We start from the raw sequence: 21,495 nt of genomic DNA, 5'->3' as shown, positions 1-21,495 counted from the left end.
ATTCTTCAGGGCCCTGACGGTTAAGTGTTTGTATGTTTTTATTTTATAGACTGTTCTGTATGTCAGCTCCATTTTATTTTTGTAGTTTTCTTTTGAAGTCAGAGACCCTCATCATCAGCATTATCAGACATCTGATGTCATAGGTTCCCACACAGAGTAAGTTAAGTTCCTGTGTCCCCGACAGCGATAGTCTGAGTGATAACATTGACATTACACACGTGTATGTTACACCCGAACCCGCCGTGGAATAAAAGCAGAAAACTAAATGTGAGAGCAAAGTGAGTTTACAAATGAAGAAGCTGCTCAGAGGCTCCACCTTAGTCACTCCCATAGCCACACGAAGCATTCATTTTCCTGGGTCTTGGGTCAGGATACTTAAGAGGTGGTAGGCAAAGGGTATTTGCGATTGCACGGCGATCAGAACAAAAGTAGCTGTGGGAGTGAAATGATGAGACGGATATGGATTTTTTTTTTTTTTTTTGATGCAATCTCTTTAAAAATGCAGCTGCCAGAGGAGAGAGAAGACCCCTTAAAGGCCCAGAGTGAAGTGAGGCTGTGTTTAATTATACCCCCCATTCTACACATTTAGCAAATAATTGCTGAGTGCCTACCATGTGCCAGGTGCTGTTGTCGGCACCAGACATACGGTAATGAACTGGACACGCAGGTTACTCTTCTCACGGATCTTATATTTGTAAGGAGGAAGAGACAATAAATGAGTTAACAGTTAATAACTACTGTGAAGAAATACAGGTGACTGGAGATGAAATATAGCCATTCCGGGTAGGTTACGGCCCAGTGGAGGCCTGAACAGCAGCCGGAGCCAACTTTGCGAAGGTCTGGGTAACGAGCCCCGTGTGCAGTGGGACAGGATGGGGCGGTGGCTCTCACACAGGGACGAGCCCGGTCGGGTGAGGCGCTTAAGGGTGCAGAGTGTAAGAAGGCATTCCGACCCTGAGAGTCGGTACCCCCTGAAATTCTGGGCCCGGGCGCCTTTCTTGCTTCCTGCCTGATCCTGGCTCCTGCCTTGGCTTAGCCTGTTTGAAGGACAGAAAGGACACAGTTCTGTTTGCAGGAAATGAGTCAGAGGAGGAGAGCTTGAGATGAGCACAGAGACCTGCAACATCCAGGTCCCTTGGGGCCTTATAGGCCAAGGTGAGGATTGGACTCCATTACTACTGGACAGGGAGGACACTGCAGATGAGTAAGCCGATTTATATTTTTTAAAAAACCACTCACTACCGTAGGGGAATCAGGATGGCAAGTTGGCCAGTCAGCATTCATTAGTTCAGGGGAGAGACGGACTAGGATGGCCGGTGGAGGTAGAAGGAAATGGCTGGCTTTGGGGCACATCTGGTAGACATCCTAGGTGAATAATCAGGTAGAAAGTAAGTTGGATGGATATCCAAGGGGTGGGGTGGTCAGGGCTAGAGATGGCAGTTTGGGGAGCTCTTTGAAGCAAAGTCCTTATGAGTTTGGCTTTTGTCAGGGACACTTTGACCATTGTCATACCATGAGGGGCCGCAGAGGTTTGGGTACAGATGTGTGCAGGTTATTAAAGAGATGGTAGGAAGATAAGGGAGTTTCTGTTTAATTTCTAATTTCTCAGCAAAGTATGAGATGTTATCATCTGGGAGTGGAGAGGGAAGGAGGAGGTAGAGGCCATTTGAGTAGAGAGAAGATTTTAAATAGCCATTTCAGAAGGGGAGAGGAAGTGGAACAGGGTCACTGGTGGGGGGGGGGTGAGCTCTGTGATTCTCAGTTTAATAAAGTTGGGTATGTAGTGGTGTTCCGGCAGTCTAGGCAGGGAATAAATAAATTGCTTTTAATCTCAGGTTGGGCTCATCATAGGGACAAAGTTAAGATTAGAAACTTTTCCCAGCCCAAGTCAGATAAAATTGGGAGTCCTTTAAATGTAATATTTATGGGGGAGAACACAACTAGACGATTCAATGATTTAAAGAATTAAATGAAACTCAGGTTTTGATTATCCTTGAATTAAACCCATGATTTGATTTCTTGCCACACGGTGGCACCATCACATAGATTTTCATATTTGGATTATATATCTAATGCCTTTTCAGATCACATATCCTCTGAAACTTCTAAAGTGTGTCATTTAGATTCTAGAATGTAGGAGGAGGCAGCTCATGCTTTGGAATGTAAAATTCTTAATAATTATAATGCAGTTCCTGCACATTTCGGCCAAATTCTCATCTGTCTTCTCACCCCCACAGAGCTCCTTTTGAAGTCATTGGAGCTCCTCGTGGTGAGCATTTCGTGGGGGTGCAGAGCAAGGTGAGAGTTTGGGACCACTAGGGTTAAATAAGCATTTTAAAGACAATTGCCTTATCAATATAAGTATTTCTTAAGTTCATTATGAAGTCGGACACTAGAGGGCAGTATTTATCCTTTTTTTTCCCCATTTTTATTTTCAACCTATTTCTTGAAATCTCTTAAACATTGTATGCATTTTTGAAAATGGTTTTAAGGTGTGTGATGACACAGCCATGCTTGGGAACTATCTGTATATTTTTGCAGTGAGAGGAGGTTTTTATCCAATCTCTATGTAGTTGAGGACTTAATAGTCTGATCTAAGGAAGAGAAAATTCCTAAAAGACAAAAATATGTTAAGCAGTTGAGAAGGAGATTGTTACCATGGTGGACTTGGCAAGTGCAGATGACGTGCTGCACATCCAGTGTGCTAGTGAGTGTTGAAGGCTTCCGCAGAGGAACTCTGATGCATAGTAGAACTTACCACCTGGTTGTGGAAATAGACTTGTTTACTTCGCTTATCCAGAATTAGATACAGCAATTCAAACTGAACAGCAGTAAATATTTCTATTAGCTTGGGACACGCCAGTTTCTGTTTGTGAATCATATTTTAGCATCTGTTATTGAAATTCAGGAATTCTTAAGAAAAGGGAACGTAAAATTTTGGTATTAGTTGTATTTGGTACTAGGCTAAATTTTGAACTAACATCTAAACTGTTTAAGTAAATAAAATCTATAAATGAATTATTAGTGTATGACCATTGGGCCAGGAAGTTGATCCCATCAAACTGAATATTTGAGGGGGGAGGAACCACACAAAAATTACAGTTGAAGATTTAGCATAAAATTTGAATAGTTATAGAAGATATCACACAATAGCTGATTTTCAAAATAGATTTTTCACTTGAAACCCACTTCCTAGCTTTTTAAAAATTTTTAATTCACTAATTAATTAATTTTATTTTTTTTACGCCTATAGCACCTGGTCTTCCTAGGTGGTCTCCCATCCAAGTACTAACCAGGCCCGACCCTGCTTAGCTTCCGAGATCAGACGGGATCGGGCGTGTTCAGGGTAGCATGGCCATAGATCCCTAGCTTTTTTAGAATTAAAAATTATTGGGGTACACTGATTTACAAAATCAAATAAATTTCAAGTGTATAATTCAACAGAAAGTCATATATGTCTTGCACTGTGTGTTCACTGCCCAGAGTTAGTTAGATTTCCTTCTGTCACCACTTATTTGGCCCCTTTTACCCTACCAGCCTCCTCCCCCTTCCCTCTGGTAACCACTAATCCACTGTCTGTGTCCATGAGTCTCAGTTTATTCATTATGTTTGTTTGTTCAGTTTTATATCCCACATATGAGCGATATCATGTGCTTTTCAACTTCTGTCTCACTTACTTTGCTTAGCATGATTATCTCAAGATCCATCCATGCCACTCACTGCCTAGCTTCTTGTTTAAAAATAGTTTAACGACATGGAGATATAACGTCCTGGCCTTTCAAAATCTAGAACACATCCTGGTTTTCTAGCAGTTAATATTTTGGTTACACCGGAAGTTGTTTATATGTTTTTTGTTTGTTTCATCAGGTTATTCTCGGACACTATAATTGGCTCTCCTATGAAGATGTCTTCATTAGAGCTTTTAATTTTGGAAATGGCTTACAGGCGTTGGGTCAGAAACCAAAGACCAACATTGCCATCTTCTGTGAAACCAGGGCCGAATGGATGATCGCTGCACAGGCATGCTTCATGTATAATTTTCAGCGTAAGTAGGCTTTTTTATCTTCTGGAGGAGGAGACTTTTGTTATTGTGGGGGAGATGATACTCGCTTTTATTATAAATACTTCATTCTTAAGAGATGAAAATTCTGATGTTAATTTTCATCTTGCATTCAGTCGGTGGAGAACTTAGACCTATTGGTCTGCTTTGAACAGGGAACCCGTTGTGGACCACATGGGACAGTCCGTGTAGTGTGGTGAGGGGACCTGATCCTGTTAATAGAGGACCTTCGAGGTCTCAGGAACTGTGCCTCCTCCTAAGGGCCGTTGCTCTGCTATCCTGTCTCAGGAATTCCCCTTTGAATTAGCGTCCTTTTGTTACGCTGCTCCTATCAGTATAGCCACTGAACTCTAAAACCTTCCAGCACTGGACCTAGGCGCCACGTTAAATGACAGAATTGCTGTGTTATTAGCTGTTTGAGTGGCGGTCCTCGCAACCCCGTCTGTGCGGTAGTCCAGGCCTCCGTGCCAAAACGTGATGTTAGGTGGGGACAATGCCTTATTCTTCACATGAAACAGAAAAGCTGTTTTGATCAGATTTCTTGTTGTGAATGCCTCCACAGGTTTTGTTTGTTGGGTTGGTTGGTTGCTTGCTTTGTTTGAACTGGGATACCTTTTTGTTTTCACAGGTGTAAGTTTACAAAATGTTTCTTTCGAGAAGCTTTAAAATAATTGTCATCTCTGAAAGTCACTTAAGTCTAACGTTTTTGAGCTAGAAAGCAAGTAAAAATCCACATTATTGTTATTTAATTTCAACATTTCTAAGAATGTTTTTCTTTAGATTTTTCTACTTTAGAATAAGCAATACTGATGCTTGTTCATGCTCTTTTCTTAATGTGTAATACTGAAATCTGACCTTCAGCGTGTTACCTACTGGTATATTTTCTTTTTCCTATTTTAGTACCAAGTAAGACTTTGACATTTTATAGGTCAGATATAATTCCTTCCAATATGAAAGTCCCAGAGTAACACCTGTAGGTAAAACAAAAGAAAATTAAAAAGTTTTTACTTTAAAGTAACAAATCTTGGGGGAAATTAGGGAAGTGTGAGTAGGCATAATGTTGATTAGTTTATTAAAGTAATTTAGAAAAATACAGCACAGTTAGACCATAAACTATGGCCCTAATGATCTAAGGTCAGTACGCTCCATTATGATTCACGTCTGCTTTCAGAGGCTTTGCTTATATTTACTGCTCCCGTGAAATGTTTGAATGTTTAACTTGCCCTTCTTTTCCTGTAGTTGTTACGTTATATGCGACTCTGGGAGGTCCAGCAATTGTTCATGGCTTAAATGAAACAGAGGTGACCAACATCATTACTAGTAAAGAACTGTTACAGACAAAGTTGAAGGTGAGGCCCGGAGTTATTATAACTGTCTGATACTTTAGAATTTCCAGTGTCATGAGCTGTATTATTGATACTTAGTTCTTTTATGATCTTTAAAATCCTTAATGTCTATATAAACTTTTAGGAATATCATAATTTTATTACTTTCCTTTAGAAAAGAAAAAGTGGATTTCGTATGTAATTATGTGTCAGTAGTGCAGACAGTTAACAGACTGGTCATATGCCTGTGTCTACGGTGAAATGATTATAACTTTTCTTTACTGTGCTCATCTATTTTCTACTCTGTTTTCAATAAATTTGTAATTTTGAAGGTTTATTTTTAAGCTAGTAATTCATTTATTTTACTGAAGCATTGAGTGGTTATGAGTGTTTAGAATTTTTTAAAGGAAAAAAGAGACTATGAAACTGTAGGTAAAAGGGGTTTCTGCAGTCTCTAGACAACGCCCATGAAAATAACTTCTGATTTTTTTTTTTTTAAATTTACAAGTTTATAAGTGAATTCCTTCCCCTTTCCCCTGTACTTTATTATTTATTTATTAGTCTCTTACAAACAGGAGAGATTTGGCCACATAGTTCGGGCAGCCTATATTTACATGCCCATTTTGTGAGGAAATAAAAGATTTACTGAAGAACAAGGTACACACAATAAATCTAATGCTATAAAGTAGTAATTGAAATTTCAGACCAATATTTATTTCTCCATCTTAAAAAAGTGATACTTATACCAGCGTACCCCTCCTTCCTTTTTTGAGGCAAGATATTAATAATTCAGTAAATACGATAAACTACCTTTCTTGTGTCCTGGATTATTTGCTGAGCAGTTTCACGAAGAATGATGAAGAACATGACGAATGCTTGTGTTTCTCCAGGACATAGTTTCTTTAGTCCCACGTCTGCGGCACATCGTCACTGTCGATGGCAAGCCACCAACCTGGTCTGAGTTCCCCAAGGGCGTCATCGTACACACCATGGCCGCAGTGCAGGCTCTGGGAGCCAAGGCCAGCACGGGTATGTCACAGCTCCCCAGTTCCTTGGATATGTTCTGTGGTGACCATGTTCTCCAGATTCATTCCAAATATTTGATCCTAAAGTTAAAGTCAAGGGACATACCAGTTTTCCTGACCATCGCTTGGGGAAGTATAAGGTCATTTTAGATACACTTACATCTACCCTTTAAAGAGATTTAAGGAAAAATACAAACAATATATGAATGTTCTAAAAGTAGCATTTATTTGACATTAGTTTAAAATGCGCTTTACATTATACAGTTTCTCTGTTTTCTTGTTTTAATGGTTTTAAACAATTTGAACTTAGCTTCATAAATGATGCCATTAAACTTGGCCTCTGTGAATCATCTGTGTTAACAGATCGAGAGGCGAGCCTTAGACCCCTCCTCTTCTGTAACCCTGCTCCAACGCTGCCTTTTCCAGAGGGGGCAAGGTTTCATCCTCCAACCAGCACACTGAGGCCTGTGACTCTGGAAGTTCCTACTTTCAAATAGTGTCTAAAAATTGTTAGCACGCTGGAGTTTAGGGCTCTCGCAAACAGCTACTGGGGTGCTGGGGCTGTTTTTCCTTTACAGTTGGAAACGTGGTGATGAATTAGAAGTACATGTTGGCTCAGCTCGGGAACCGGGGCTACGCTGACATTAATTTGGAGCATCTTGAATGTTAGGTGTCGGTGGAACATTCAGATGTTGATATCTGTTGGGGAGTGGCCTCCACAAGTCTGGTACTCTAGAGTTAAGTTTGGGGTTAAGAGATTTAGCAGTTGGAAGCAGTTAGGTTCTCATTATAGCTGTGGAGTAGATGAGGCCACCCACAGAGGATGGTGCCTCCAGAGGCCACCGAGGACGGGTCAGAGAGGAAGAAAGAAAGCGTGTGTAGCTCACGGAAGCCAAGGGAAAGGAGGTCTTGGTGAAGCAGGAGCCACGAGCAGGACCAGCTCAGACCACACAGGGGTTGCAAGGGGCTGCCTCGCCTTGGGTAGTTCCAAGATTAATTCAGGCAGATCAACAGTACCATCCAGACCCCACTTCTCTTTGTGTACTGTGTCACCTCGGTAGGATGTTGGCCACTGTCCTTAGGCATGTGCACATGGAGGACATAGATCCAGGATTTTGAGTGTAGCCAAGTTAACTTTACCACTAGGTGGCAGAGACAATTTCTACAAATGCCTGGGTACCCTAGTCCAGCCACCCTGTGTTTTAGTTGAATTGCTGGCATAGCCTTTTGCCTCCCTACCTCCTTTCCTTCCTTTCTTAAGTTAGGTAGCCACACGGCAGCCCAAGTGATCCTGTCACAGATGAGGGCAAGCCCCCGTCTTTGAAACAACGGTGTTTTCCACCCCGTAGTGAAGTCTGAAGTCCTTAGCGTGGCCTCGGGCTCTACGTGAGGTGGTCGCGGCCTTCATTTCCTGCCACTTCCCCCTCTTTCTCACTGTCCCCCCCAAACTGCTCGCTGGTCTGGACCAGTGCCAAGCACAGTCTTACCTCAGGGCCTTCGCACTTGCTTATTTTCCACTTTCTCACTTTACCCAGGTCTTCACTAAAATAGCAACTCTACAGAAAGGCCTTTCCTGGCTTTTCCATCTAAATAGCTTCTCTCATCTTTTCACCTTGTCTTGCTTCATTTTTCTTCATAGCTCTTACTATATTATAGGTTTATATGCTTGTCTGTCTCAAGAGAATATATGTCCCTTATATGCAGGGACTTGATCTGTTTTGCTGACGTTTGTATGATTACAATTAATAGTTGTTGCATTGAGTTAACAAATAAATGATTATGAAAAAATTGGCGAAATGGCTAAATTTCTTAGAAGTGCGTTTTTTTTCCTCTGATACAGAAAACAGACCTCAGAGCAAACCAGCGCCGACAGACATCGCAGTAATCATGTACACCAGCGGCTCCACGGGGCTGCCCAAGGGCGTCATGATCTCCCACGGCAACATCATTGCTGGCGTGACGGGGATGGCGGAACGGATTCCGCGCCTGGGGTGCGTCCTCCTGGCCCGATGCGCGCATGCGCGGCGGTGCGGTGTCTACGTCTGTCGTTACATTAATGTGTGTTATTTAGCAGTTAGTCCTTTGGAGTCTATTTACAGTAGGCGTTCCCTTCAAAAAAGAACATTAAAATTAATTACAGAACAGTTATAGTCATGAAGTTTAAAATGCAGTTTATAGATATCACCGTTAATAGTTAACTTTTTTACTTAAAACTGCAAATTTTAACCGACAAATCCCTTAATTTAAATTAATCAGTTGGTGTTGTTACTTCTATAGTCATTTTTATACCTAAATGTGTTAAAATTCAGGTGAACAAAATAACTTAATATATCCGGTACACGATTACTGAGGTTCTCTATTCAGTCACACTCCATTAGTAGCAGGATGGGGTGGAGATCACGGCGCCGGAGACTGGTGGGGCAGACCAGATGGGCCTCCAGGGACTGAAAAGGGACGGGTCCCAGAGACGGGATCAATATGCCGATGGCTGATCCGGTGCAGTGGTTGGATATTTTTGATGCCCTTGTGCACAGAAATTACACACCCATGCGTGCGTGTACACATACTGCTTACTGTGGAATTGGATTTGGTGGTGAAGAAATTTGTCATGTGTGCATAGCCTTCAGAAAAAATTAAGAGCAACAGTTCCTTTGTGAATTTGCCTCAGTTGCCCTTCATAGTTAGGGGATGGGGACCATTCTTGAAATAGACTCACATACATGCATGTACATTTTCTTATATGAGGTATAATTCAATTTAACTCTCAGAACAGGACTCTCTTCTTTCTGTAATCTTCCTGGCTGACAGTGGCAGATTCTGTTTGAACTCTCTGTGGATTCTATTTGAACTCTGGCAGCCCACTGGCTTTAAAGACCATTTCCTCCTTGGATGATTTCTACTGTCCGAAAGAACGCTTCATTTTTCTCCCCCTAAACTCCTATTTCTTCTGCCTTAGCACTTGGCTTCTGCAACACTCATACTTGATGAATGAGCGTCTTCAAGTAGGACTGGAAACAAGGCCACTTGCTTAGAGTGTCTGCCCCCTCAGTTTTAGGCTGAGCTGGAGTCCTTTTTGCCCTCACACCCCCAAGTGTCTGTCTCTCTGTCTCTCTCACTCACTTTCACTCTTCCCAAATCGACGCCCTGACGTACCCTTCAGGCTTGCTCCCATAGCAGTCACTCTCAGCAGAGACGGCACCTCATGGTTGCTTCTTCTATCTCCCTCTTCTTTCAGAGAGGAAGACGTTTACATCGGATATTTGCCTCTGGCCCATGTTTTAGAATTAAGTGCTGAGCTCGTTTGTCTTTCTCATGGATGCTGCATTGGCTACTCATCACCACAGACTTTAGCAGATCAGGTAAATTAAATGTCTGTGTTCAGATACTAAAAAATCGTAATTATTTTTAACACATTTCCCCCCATCAATTTGACAGTATTTTGTAAAGATGATAGTTAATCATTTTTAAATAAGCACTTCCCTTTTAAGTGCCTATTAGAATATGAGTAAATTAAAATGATGAATTTATAATATGCTTTTTGGTCTAAGAATTCCTTTGAATTTTTAAAATAAGGATCACTTTATATAGATTTTTTTTTTTCTCTCTCTATAGTCTTCAAAAATAAAAAAAGGAAGCAAAGGGGATACATCCATTTTGCGGCCAACACTAATGGCAGCGGTTCCGGTAAGAATTGACCATTAATTAATATTGCGTACTAAAGAAGTGTCATCTGCTTCAGAGGATAAATGCTAGTGGAAAAGATATTGTTGTCAAGGTAGTTTATGTAGGATTTATTCCTTATCGATTATCTATATTGTTTTAAGCTCTGCAGGATTTATTCAGCCTTACTTTAGCTTTTTTTTTTTTTCTTATTTTCAGCATCTGTATGATATTATCAGCTCCTTTCCCTAAGTAGCTTCTTGTTCAGATCATTTTCATGAGATCTGTTTGCTCTTAGTAGAACCCTGAAACCCTGCAGGAGATAGGCGAGGAGGCTTAAGATCACCTCCTCCTAAATAGGCAAGTCACGCGCTTACCTCCTGAGTCCTCAGGGACAGTCTGGCATAGACACCCCAAAAAAGAAGTTGGTGTACCTTCGAGTTACCTGAGAAGCACTGTGCACCCCAATATAATACCAGCCCTGGGGAGGGGTCTGAGGGTAAGATCAGTAGAGGTGGGATTCAGTGATTTTCTGTCTCTTTAAGTTCTATGTGGCTTTCTGATTTTGTTTGTCAGTGTTGGGAATTTTATTGTCAGATACCTAAGTGCTCACATCCAAGCATAATTATACAGTTATTCCAAGGTCAAATATAAATGACCAGCAGTTTTGGAATTTCTGTAGGTGTATAGTTTTCTTAGTCGTATTTTACTTTAAAATTTCAGTTGTGTAAAAATTAAATATAATTTAAAATTGTAGAGGAAAACTTTTGAAGTCATTAAAGTTTGCTTCATAGTAATAGGCCTACCAATCAAAGTGCAGTGTGGACAAGGGAGATTATGGCAGCATCGAAACTCAGCTACCAGCCAGAAGAACCCCACGTGCCTCTTGTGAGCAGAGAACGTGGTACTCCATGTCTTTATGAGATAGAGTTAAGAGAATTTTAAAAACCATTTGATATAGTTTGTTGTTCATTTGTTTAGTGAGTTGAGTTTTTAGTTCAGAATAAATAAGATAAACAAGAAAAGCAATATAAAGAATCAATAATGATAGCTATTACTGCTCTAAAGCTTTCATTTCTTTTTTTACTACTCATATGAGCATCTAGATATATTTCTGCTATTAAAAATTGTTTTTACAGAAATCTCAATTTTAAGCTAACCATGACGCTATTTTAAAAGTTTGTTCCTGATAGAATATATCTTTTAAAATGCCTCAATACTGACAATAATCTGATGTTAAGATTTTAATATGTGTAAGGCAGCTGATAGCATTATTTACCGTATACTCATTTTTATACATCTAGGAAATCATGGATCGGATCTACAAAAATGTCATGAATAAAGTGAATGAAATGAGTAGTTTTCAACGTAATCTCTTTATTCTGGCTTATAATTACAAAATGGAACAGATTTCAAAAGGGCGTAGTACTCCCCTGTGTGACAGGCAAGTAAAGGCCCTCCCTCTTGATAATTTAGTCATTTTGTTCACATTAATAGCCTTGTTAATTGAAATAGTAATGAGCAATAAATTTATTTTACAAAACCAAAGAGACTCTTTAAAAATCCATCCTGCATAAGAATATGAGCAATTAAAAAAGATTGCAATGTTATTTGAAAAAAATTTCACTTACAGTTCTATTGTATTGAATAGTATGTTTATATTTTATGTGGACACATGATTTTAATTATTTTGAGGAAGTTTCTTTTTGCTTTTAAATTTACTTCAATATAAATATAAAATGGCAACTAAATATGATTTTCTTGTGTTTAACGTATTAAATGACCAGTCTTACCATAAACTGTTAATTTTTTGTTTTTGTGGTGCTAATAAAGTAAATTTAATTTATTAAATAGCCTAAAAATTAGAAAATAAAAGTATGCTATTTATATTTTTTATGGAAATATTAGTATGGTTTTCAGATGCTACACATTTTTTAAAACTTTATAAATTTTTTCCTGCCTTTTAGTTATCTCTAACATGATAAATAACCTTTTTTGTAAAGCCTGTTCATATTATTTTTAAGAGTAATTATTTAAAAAAAAAATGATTGCCACTTGGTCTTTGCCTTTTTCAAAGTTACTTTAAAAAACCCTCCTTTTGATCAAGGTAGTAAGCAATCTTTTTTTTATTTGTGTATTTTCAGAAACATTGCAGTTAGATGTTTGAATTGTTTTCTTTTTTAAAAAATTTACCAGTTATTTTTAAACAATTAACACTTCCGAACCTGAATTAGTAAAAATTTTAAAAAGACATTGACGTATACAAACATACGCATTTCTAATGCAGTAAGCTAACGCAAAAAATGAATTTGCTTTTAATACTAAATTGTATAAAGATATAGTATGATTTTTCAGTGTTCATATCACATGTATCATACGTTGATATAAAATGAATTGTTCTGGTCATTAGCAGGGGTTTTCCATTACTGTACAAAATTAAACTGATAATTTTGAATTCAACTATTACTTGAAAAGTATTTAAGAGAAAATCCCATGTCCTTTACTTGGTTGAACGTCTAAAAATTAAGATTTTAAATAGTGGTTCAAGAGAACCTGTTGAACTGGCTATGTGGCCTTAGACAAAGCACTTAAATTAATCTCAACATTTCATATATCAAAATGGGGAGATTAGTCTGTATGACTTGGGAAATACCATTCAGTTCTACAATCCTGTGATTCTCTGATTAATTTCTTAGGCTTATTTTCCGGAAAGTTCGAAGTTTGCTCGGTGGAAACATTCGGATTCTGTTGTGCGGGGGTGCTCCACTGTCCGCAACCACACAGCGATTCATGAATATCTGCTTTTGCTGTCCCGTTGGTCAGGGCTATGGACTCACCGAGTCTGCTGGAGCCGGAACGATCACGGAAGGTCAGTGCGCACAGTGGAGGGTCGGGCCGGAGCGGGCAGCTCCAGGTGGTTTGGTTGTGAGTGATAGGAAAAGAGTGGTTAAAGTGTTTATTTGAGTAGCAGAATAATGGTAAGTTCTGTGTTCTCTGATGGTTGACAGAAGGTTTTAGAATGCAGTAGGTGTATCTAATAGTCAGTAATTTATCTAGAGGACTTTTGCACATTAAACTATGTAATATTAAAAACTACTTACTACTTAGCACTTTGGATAAGAAGTTTTAGTACCAGGCATTGGCTATGTTGTATACATTTATTTTGTTACGTCAGTTATTAAATTTCTGTTTATATAGAAAATTAACATGTTTTGTCTAGTTGTTTAGGTATGTGTATTAAGGCTGAAGTTCAGAAATGTTTCGTGGGGGTGGTGGTGATCTGTGTAAGTATAGAGAGAGAGTAGGTTCAGGTCTAGAGAACGTAATTTTCAGAGTTTATCATGAAGACGTGGCGGAGGAGGTGACCCGAGTGTTCCCATGTGAATCCTGTAGCGTCGCGTGTGTCCCAGCTGTGGGAGAATGTGCTTCCTAGTCCTAGAAAGAACTGTTTCTACTTTGTATTTTCTAGATACTGATAGCTACTAAACCTCTTAACTGATGATTTTTCCCTATTTGCCTTGAGTACTTCTGTGTACTATTCTTATGCCAAGTTTATCTTGCATTACTTCTGTATTTTCCTTTTTTTCAGTTATGTTCTCTGTATTTTATGTATTTTTGGAAGCTACTTCTAAATTTTGTTTTGCAGGAGGTATGCAAGCAATCTTAAATACGTACACATATGGTTCCTTTCTTTTGAGGATCCTTAATTTCTGTTTTTAAGATTCACATTGATTGTATGATTAATCAGTTACACTGTGTTGCCAGTAAGACTCTGTAAAGTATTAAATCTCAGCATTTCTGATATTTGATCTTTGAAGAAGAAACTCAATTGCAATAGGAATTTATAATAGTGGTGGGTTCTTTTCCCAGATTATTGAAAGTTTGGAATCTTAATCTCTGGCCTGGGCTTTGAACTCTTTATTGTATGAATTTAAATAGGGCGTGATAGCATAACTGACATCCCAGGTCTCATGTTGAAATAGTGATACACGGGAGAAGATGGGAGGGATGGTTTGTCCTGCAAAGCTGTCGGGTCTGCTACAAAGGGGAATATGTGTAAACCATTGTGCTCCATTATTCCTTAAGGGAGGGGCTATAAGCTCATGAACCAGGCAGCTACTTAAATGAGCCAAGTGGGCCCCGATGTAAGAAAATGTGATGGGTAAGGAATCTGGGGGACTGGAGCAGACATGCCCCGGTAATGGGGACTGCACCTGCTGGAAAGGCAGGTCCATTGTTCCAGGAGATTCTACACTTACACATAAAATGTCTTGAATTTTAAATGTCAATAATCAATTCAGATTAAAAACAAAACAAAAAGAAAAACTTAGTGTGGGCCACACAGCCTGTGGTTCATCAGCTTGTGACTTCTGCTTTTAAGGATTCTCTGACGATACCTAAGCTTTGGGATAATTCATCATTTTTGGTAATTTAGAAAAATGAAGCCATTTATTAACTATTGTAATCAAATACTTCTTTCATTTGCATCTTAGTGTGGGACTACAATACTGGCAGAGTGGGAGCGCCATTAGTTTGCTGTGAAATCAAATTAAAGAACTGGGAGGAAGGTAAAAACTCATTTTAACCAGAGAGCATTAACTTGTATAATATTAAGCTTTAGAATTAGAATTGTGCTTCATTTTCTTCCTTATTTTAGTATATAAAATTCCTCACAAGTGCTCATTTTTGTCTTTGTAGTAGAAATATTTTATCTAGAGCTACGTGAATATATTTATTTTGCTTGTTTCAAAGATGATTCTGAAGAATTATAATTTTTATTTTGCTTATTATTTTATTACACAAATACAAGTAAGAATTATGCCAAAACTTGAGAAATGTTATAAATAATCATTAACTTTTGTAGAAGCAAAATCATAAGATTTATTCTATGAAATTAAAGATATTTTATATGTTTTTTCTTTTTTTTCCCCTGAGGGCTTCAACCAAAGATTATCAGAAGGAAATTTTCCCTATAATTCCATAAAAATTTGTTGCTTATGCCACTTAAATACTAATTACTTTTTAAGTTTTTTATTTCATCCTGTCAACATGTACATATTATCTATGATTTGTTTGGATTTTTTTTTCTTTCATACAAAGTAAAGATAAAGATGCTAATGCTCAGATGTAATTTTTCAGCTGTCTTTTAGCAGAATTTGAAAAGGTTCAATAAATTTAAACTTGGAGTCATTCTGAAATTATACGGACTAAATCTTCTAAATATTTAGTAATGCACCTAGTTTTCCGTTGATCGAGTTTTGTTCATTCACGTATTGCCTTATTTCCTTTGAGAAGCTCTGATTGGAATAAAATTGTAAGTCCCTGTTTAGAAACTAACAGTTTGAAATTTTCACATGGTGCACATGGGGATAAAAATATTGAATTAACTGTAAGTTATTCTGTGTTTATTAGGTGGATACTTTAATACCGATAAACCACATCCCAGGGGTGAAATTCTTATTGGTGGCCAAAATGTGACAATGGGATACTACAAAAATGAAGCAAAAACAAAAGCTGATTTCTTTGAAGATGAAAATGGACAGAGGTGGCTCTGCACTGGAGACATCGGAGAGTTTGACCCTGACGGCTGCTTAAAGATTATTGGTGAGCCCTCTGATCTGTTTTTTGAAAGTGGATGTTTCTGAAATAGTTTTTAAAAAGAGATTCCGTGTGTTTGGAGAAGCCGTTTAATCACGTAAGAATATATCTTTATGTAATGTTGCTATGGTCTGTTGCATTATCCCTGGAATAGAAAAATTTACAGTAGGGACCGGGCGGAATTAAAAGGCCTACACATCATAAGGTCCCAACCTGTTCAACAGCGTGTTATTTTTACTTGTTATTAGCTAACCCTTAAAGAGGCAACTTCTGAATAGGGAACACTCACTTCTGTGAATTCCTTGCTATCCAGAGGTCCTTGGACAGGGCTCCCTACTGCCGGCGCCATGTCCGTGCCTGTGAGAACCGAGGCCTGGCAGCTCGGCGAGGCGACAGCGTCTCCTGTTTATCCTCTGGGACCGCTTTTCTCAGTTAACAGCGTTTCTCCCCAGTCTTGCTAACGAGAGCCTGGGAGGAAACGAGAGACTGTCCCGTCTGCTCCGCACACCTGACCCAAGGCGCTGATTCACCATGCGAAATGGGCTCAAGGTCGCTGTCTCCTTTCTCTGTCCCTCTCAGCACAGATCGTGGGTTAGGCCTGTACCTTGTCACCCTGTTGCAAGAAATTCCTCTCTTCGCCTCGCTTGTCCCGCTCAGACGCGCCTCCTCACTCACTGCCTTGGTGTGACCGCTAAACGCTCATCTCACTGGGCCGGGCCACTTTCCTGCTGAAAACCTCTCAGTGGCTCCTCGAGGCTCGGTTCAGGGTTCCTGTTGGTGCGTGGCCCGGTTCACCTCTCCACCTCCGTCTGGGCTGTGGCCTTCGCTGCTGCGCTACCTCGAGCCGACCCCTCTCTGTCCTCTGCCAGTGCTCGGCCACCTGGCCCCCAATCGGTCCTCCGTCAGGCCCGGGCGCAGGCTTCCCTTGCCGGAGTTCTTCCCAAGTCAGCGGGCCGGGGTCTTGGCACAGCACGGCCTGCCCTGTCGTGTTGAAGTGGCGTGGTTTTGCATCATGTGTCTCTAAGTAGGGCGTGGTCTTTCGGGTCGCACTGAGTATATGCTTTACTTCCTGGTACTGATGTATACCAGGAATATAGCTGTTCAGCAGAACATACCTGAAGCCCTGCTAAAGGGGCCCCTTCATCAGAAGCTAATTTTTTTTAAGGAATGTATTTAATAGTACAAAAATTAGGGCTTGATTTTATTATGCGCTTTTAGTTTTAGCATGACTATTATGGTAAACTTAATTATAGCACATTACTTAGGGAATGGCTAGTATTTATGTGTATTAAAGGTGTTACTAACATGACCCTCCAATGTCTCCCCTGCCCCGGCCTTTGTCTTGCACAGACCGTAAAAAGGACCTCGTAAAGCTGCAGGCAGGGGAGTATGTTTCTCTCGGGAAAGTAGAGGCAGCTCTGAAGAACCTGTCACTGATAGATAACATTTGCGCATATGCAAACAGGTGAGAAAGCAGAGCTCATGCTACTTTTACTAAAAACATTTCGTGTGCTACCGGCGTTTCCTCCCGATATGGGCTTTCTTTGTAAAATTATACAAATAACTCTTCCTTCTTCTTTCTTGTTGTCTCTGAGGATGGCCCCTTGTCTCATGACTCTTCCCTCCTCTTCCTCCTCGTCTTGCTCTGTGTCCGTGTTTTGTTTTATCTCTCGCTTCAGTGTCCTGTGTGATAGGGAGGGGAAGAAAAGAACGTCCTTCCTCCTGCCTTGGTGCCCCTAGCTATCTGTCCCTCTGCTTAGGGAGGCTTTGCAGAACCAGCCTAGAGGAAAGGGGAGCGAAAAAGAAGGTGGGGTGGCGGTCAGCAAGCAGGGCTGTTCCCGGTTCCTACTGCCCTGCTCTCAATGTGAGCCGCTTGGGACCCTGGCCTTCTGCCTTAAGCTGCGTGAAGCCCACAGTGATTTACAGGCATCTGGGAAGGAGAGGTCGAAGTTAAAATCCCAGAAATTCTTGGGAAATGAGTTGGAATTTTAGATCGCCACTCCGATTACCTTTTCCCTGATGGTACTGCATGCGATAAGTATTTTCCAGTGTTTGTGGTCAGATAGTTTGTGGCCAACATAGGAACCTTAACTACAGCAGTTGACATAATAATTATTATGAAAAAACAGGATCTGGTATCAGAAGAACCAATTTAGAAACAGACTTTGATTGCCAAATGACTTATCACGTTGATTTATAAATGATTCGGCCCTTTAATGGAGTATTTTCCTTAGCGATGCTACGGTTCTGGGTTTTACTTTTGTGCTAGTCACCGGAACTGGCCTCTTCCTGATGCTGCTGCCTCGTCTTCAGGTCGCTGCCTTCAGCGGCAACACTCAGCTCCTCTGTCAACAAAAATTCTCTCCAAAGAAGAGAATAAATGCAATCACATTACTTTGATTTGCTGCCAAATTTCTTTAGATACAGTTTCTAATTTACATTAGCTTTTATCTTTGTTAAACCTGTTGATGCGAATTACTGATTTTTAAAATATGAATTTTCTAATATTTATAATTTTCTTTTAAAAAATGTGTACATGGCTTTGTTTATACCAGTTACGTGTAGTTGAAATGGATTGTTATATGCCAGATTAAAGTTTATTAACCATGAATTCCGCCAAAGCATTGGAACGTATTATGAATCAGACAGTAAAAGTAGATACTGCATAAACTAAGTATGCCAGTACCAAATATGCCTCGTGCATTCTCTTTAAAACTGTAAAGAGTTGGATACTAAAATGTCAGTGTAATCAGTAACTGCAGATAACATGGTATGCCATTTAGTCATTAGCTAAGTTGCGCTTTATGTATTTCAGTTATCATTCTTATGTCATTGGATTTGTTGTGCCAAATCAAAAGGAGCTAACAGAACTAGCTCGAAAGAAAGGACTTAAAGGGACTTGGGAGGAGCTGTGTAACAGCTGTGAAATGGAGAACGAGGTACTGAAAGTGCTTTCTGAAGCTGCTGTTTCAGGTGAGTGCGTCTCATACTGATTCTAAGACCTGAGATGGGAAGAGGGTACTTAAAAGTATTTATCCTCTTGTATTACAGAGCTTAGGTTACACCATTTCCTGCTCAGAAACCAATTGTTTTTTCCTGCCATTAGTAGATAGAACATACTTACCAGACCCCATTCAACCCCCGTTCAAGCCCTGCAGCGGGACGCACGAGTCGCCCCTCCTGCGCCTGGCGCTTGCGTCAGAACACTCTGCACCTCTGCTTTCTGGGTCGGTCCTTCTCATCTCTTACTTCAGCGGCTTCCCAGGCCCTGCTCGGTTTCCTGGCCACCCCAGCACTTAGCGAATCACCCAGGACTCTGTTTTTACACTTTCTACGCTGTTAGTGTCCTGGTAGTTGGTTGTACTAAGATGACGTATATTCCCTGTGGTGTGGTTTGGGCGGGGGGGGTGGGAGTGGGGGTGTGTGACAAGATTGGTTTAATATTGTTGGTTTAATAAAACAGTTATACCTTCTGAGTCATCAGCATTAAGTGTAATGCAAGTATGCACCTTTTTTCTCCTTGGATGTTATTCAAGTTTATTTAAAATGTAAATTGCATTTAACCAGATGGAATCATTATTCTGGCTCTTTATTTTAACAGTGATTATGTTTTGTTAGTATATCAACTTGCAGTTAGTTTCCAGCATTTTTAGGTAACTTAAAACCTTGGACTGATCCTAAATTGAGTTAATAGATATTTGTTAGAAACCTACATAATTTCTAAGATAGAGTACTGAAACAATAAGCATACTTTTAGATAGTTTTTGCTTATTTTTAAATTTTATTTATATTTTAACAACTTTATTGAGATAAAATTCAGGCATGAAACAACTCACTTATTTACTAGGTACAAGTAAATAGTTTTTAGTGCATTCACAGAATCGTACAGCCATCATCACAGTAAGTTTTAGAAGTGCTGTCACCCCAAAGAGAAATCCTGTGTCCATCAGTCACTTCCCATTATACTCCAAACCTCCTGCCCTTGGCAACCACTAATGTGCTTTATTTCTATAGATTTGCCTGTTCTGGGGATTTTGTTTCAATAGAATCATAACAATATGTTTTTTTTGTGACTTGTTTCTTTCACTTAGCATAACGTTCATCCATGTTCATCGATGTTTCCTTGTAGCATGTACTATTTCATAATGTGGATATATATCCATTTTGTTTATCCATTCATCAGTTGATAGGCATTTGAGTTGCTTCTGCTTTGGCTGCTATTAAATAATACTGCTATGAGTATTCATATACAAGTTTCTGTGTGGACATGGTTATTTCTTTCGGGCAGATACTTAACAGTGGAATTGCTGAGCCTGCGTTCACTTCATATTGGACCTTTGGAGGAACTACCTAGACTTGCTAGACTATTTTTCAAAACTACTTTCTACAGTGGTGGCACCGTTTTATATTCCCACTAGCGTTGTATACAGTTTTCAGTTTCCCTACATCCTTGCCAATACTTGTTATTGTTTATCCTTTTGATTCTAGCCATCCTAGTCTAGTGGGTGTGAACTGGTATCTCATTGTGGTTTTGATTTGTTTTTTTGGTGGTTAATGATGTTGAGCATCTTTTCGTGTACTTATAGGCCATTGTATATCTTCTCCAGAAAAATGTCTATTCCGATCCTTAACCCATTTTTTTACTGAGGTTATTTGTCTTTTTATTATTGAGTTGTATGTGTTCCTTATATAGTCTAGATATAAGTCCATTATCAGATATGCGATTTGTAAATATTTTCTCTCATTCTTTGGATTGTTTTTTATTTTCTTAATGGTATCCGTTAAAACATAACAGTCTTGATATGATACAATTTATTTAAAACTTTTTGTTGCTTGTACTTTTGATATCATCTGAGAAACCATTGCCTAAGCCAAGTCACAAAGGTATACTCCTATGTTTTTTAGTTTTATAGTTTTAGCTCTTACATTTATGTCCTTATTTTGAGTTAATTTTTATATGTGATGCCAAGAAGGGATTCAGCTTCGTTCCTAAGCCAAGTCTGTATTTGAATAGAATCAGTATTGTAAGGAATTGGTGTCTGTGGTTATCAGGGGCTGGCCAGGCACAGCTGGTCTGCAGGGCAGACTGCTGAGAGGGTGGGCTGGGATTCAGGCACGACCACTCTGGTCCACCAGTGGGATTTTACTTCTCTGCGGACACCTCAGCTCTGCTCTTAAGGCCTTTCAACTGACTGAATCAGATCCACAGGGATTATCTAGGGGAGTTTTCCTCACGTAAAATGAACTGATTATAGACTTAATCACATCCATAAAAAACCTTCAAAGCGATACCTTAGATTACAGTTTTATTGGATAACTGGGAACTCTAGCCTAGCTCAGTTGACACACAAAGCTGACCACCACAGTCCACCCCATGTCAGCTTGGCCCCTTTGTACATCTTCTTAAACCATAGTTAATGTCCAAGTAAAGACAACAATAAAGTCTGATCCCCACCTAGCATGGTACAGCTGGCCTGCATCCACCTAAAAATATGTTTCCCAGAGGAGGATGCAAACCCCGTGAGTGATTTTTACTCTTCTCCTTTGAGACCCTGTAAGTTAAATACTGTGATATAATGTTTACTCATTAATACATAATGTAACAGGAGAATAAGAGGGAGGAAAATGAAAGTATTTGCTTACCATGTATACAACAAAATAAGGAAGAAAACTTACAGTTATTACAGCCCTCATTTCACCAACTGCTCATGTGGTTGTAAGCTGTGTTTGTTTTCCTCAAACTCTGGTTTAGACGATAGCGCTCTGCATGCAACATAATTGTGAGCCAGGTCATAGAGTCTAGCACTGAGCAGTCTGAAACTGAAAA

The 21,495-nt window shown here is 39.6% G+C and overlaps 1 protein-coding gene and 1 non-coding gene across 3 annotated transcripts in view; one reads left to right on the top strand and one right to left on the bottom strand.

The window, feature by feature from the left end:
• Positions 1-21,495, top strand: part of ACSL3 (acyl-CoA synthetase long chain family member 3) — a 37,193-nt gene that overhangs the window by 6,068 nt on the left and 9,630 nt on the right. For both annotated transcript variants that reach the window (XM_023529723.1, XM_011358510.2), the window contains exons 2-13: positions 3,868-4,045; positions 5,300-5,409; positions 6,276-6,414; positions 8,251-8,401; positions 9,646-9,769; positions 10,023-10,094; positions 11,375-11,514; positions 12,767-12,939; positions 14,564-14,638; positions 15,483-15,674; positions 17,019-17,133; positions 18,484-18,641. In XM_023529723.1, coding sequence (XP_023385491.1) covers positions 3,868-4,045; positions 5,300-5,409; positions 6,276-6,414; positions 8,251-8,401; positions 9,646-9,769; positions 10,023-10,094; positions 11,375-11,514; positions 12,767-12,939; positions 14,564-14,638; positions 15,483-15,674; positions 17,019-17,133; positions 18,484-18,641 — 1,627 coding nt within the window. The remainder of the gene's footprint in view (positions 1-3,867; positions 4,046-5,299; positions 5,410-6,275; positions 6,415-8,250; positions 8,402-9,645; positions 9,770-10,022; positions 10,095-11,374; positions 11,515-12,766; positions 12,940-14,563; positions 14,639-15,482; positions 15,675-17,018; positions 17,134-18,483; positions 18,642-21,495) is intronic.
• Positions 3,245-3,363, bottom strand: LOC111738717. Its single transcript, XR_002779958.1, has one exon. It is a non-coding gene; the product is annotated as a 5S ribosomal RNA (ribosomal RNA).

The sequence above is a fragment of the Pteropus vampyrus genome, unplaced genomic scaffold (genome assembly GCF_000151845.1).
Source record: "Pteropus vampyrus isolate Shadow unplaced genomic scaffold, Pvam_2.0 Scaffold42, whole genome shotgun sequence".
Taxonomy (NCBI): domain Eukaryota; kingdom Metazoa; phylum Chordata; class Mammalia; order Chiroptera; family Pteropodidae; genus Pteropus; species Pteropus vampyrus.
Note: the sequence above shows the minus strand (reverse complement) of the source record. Positions and strands in the feature narration are given on the sequence as shown.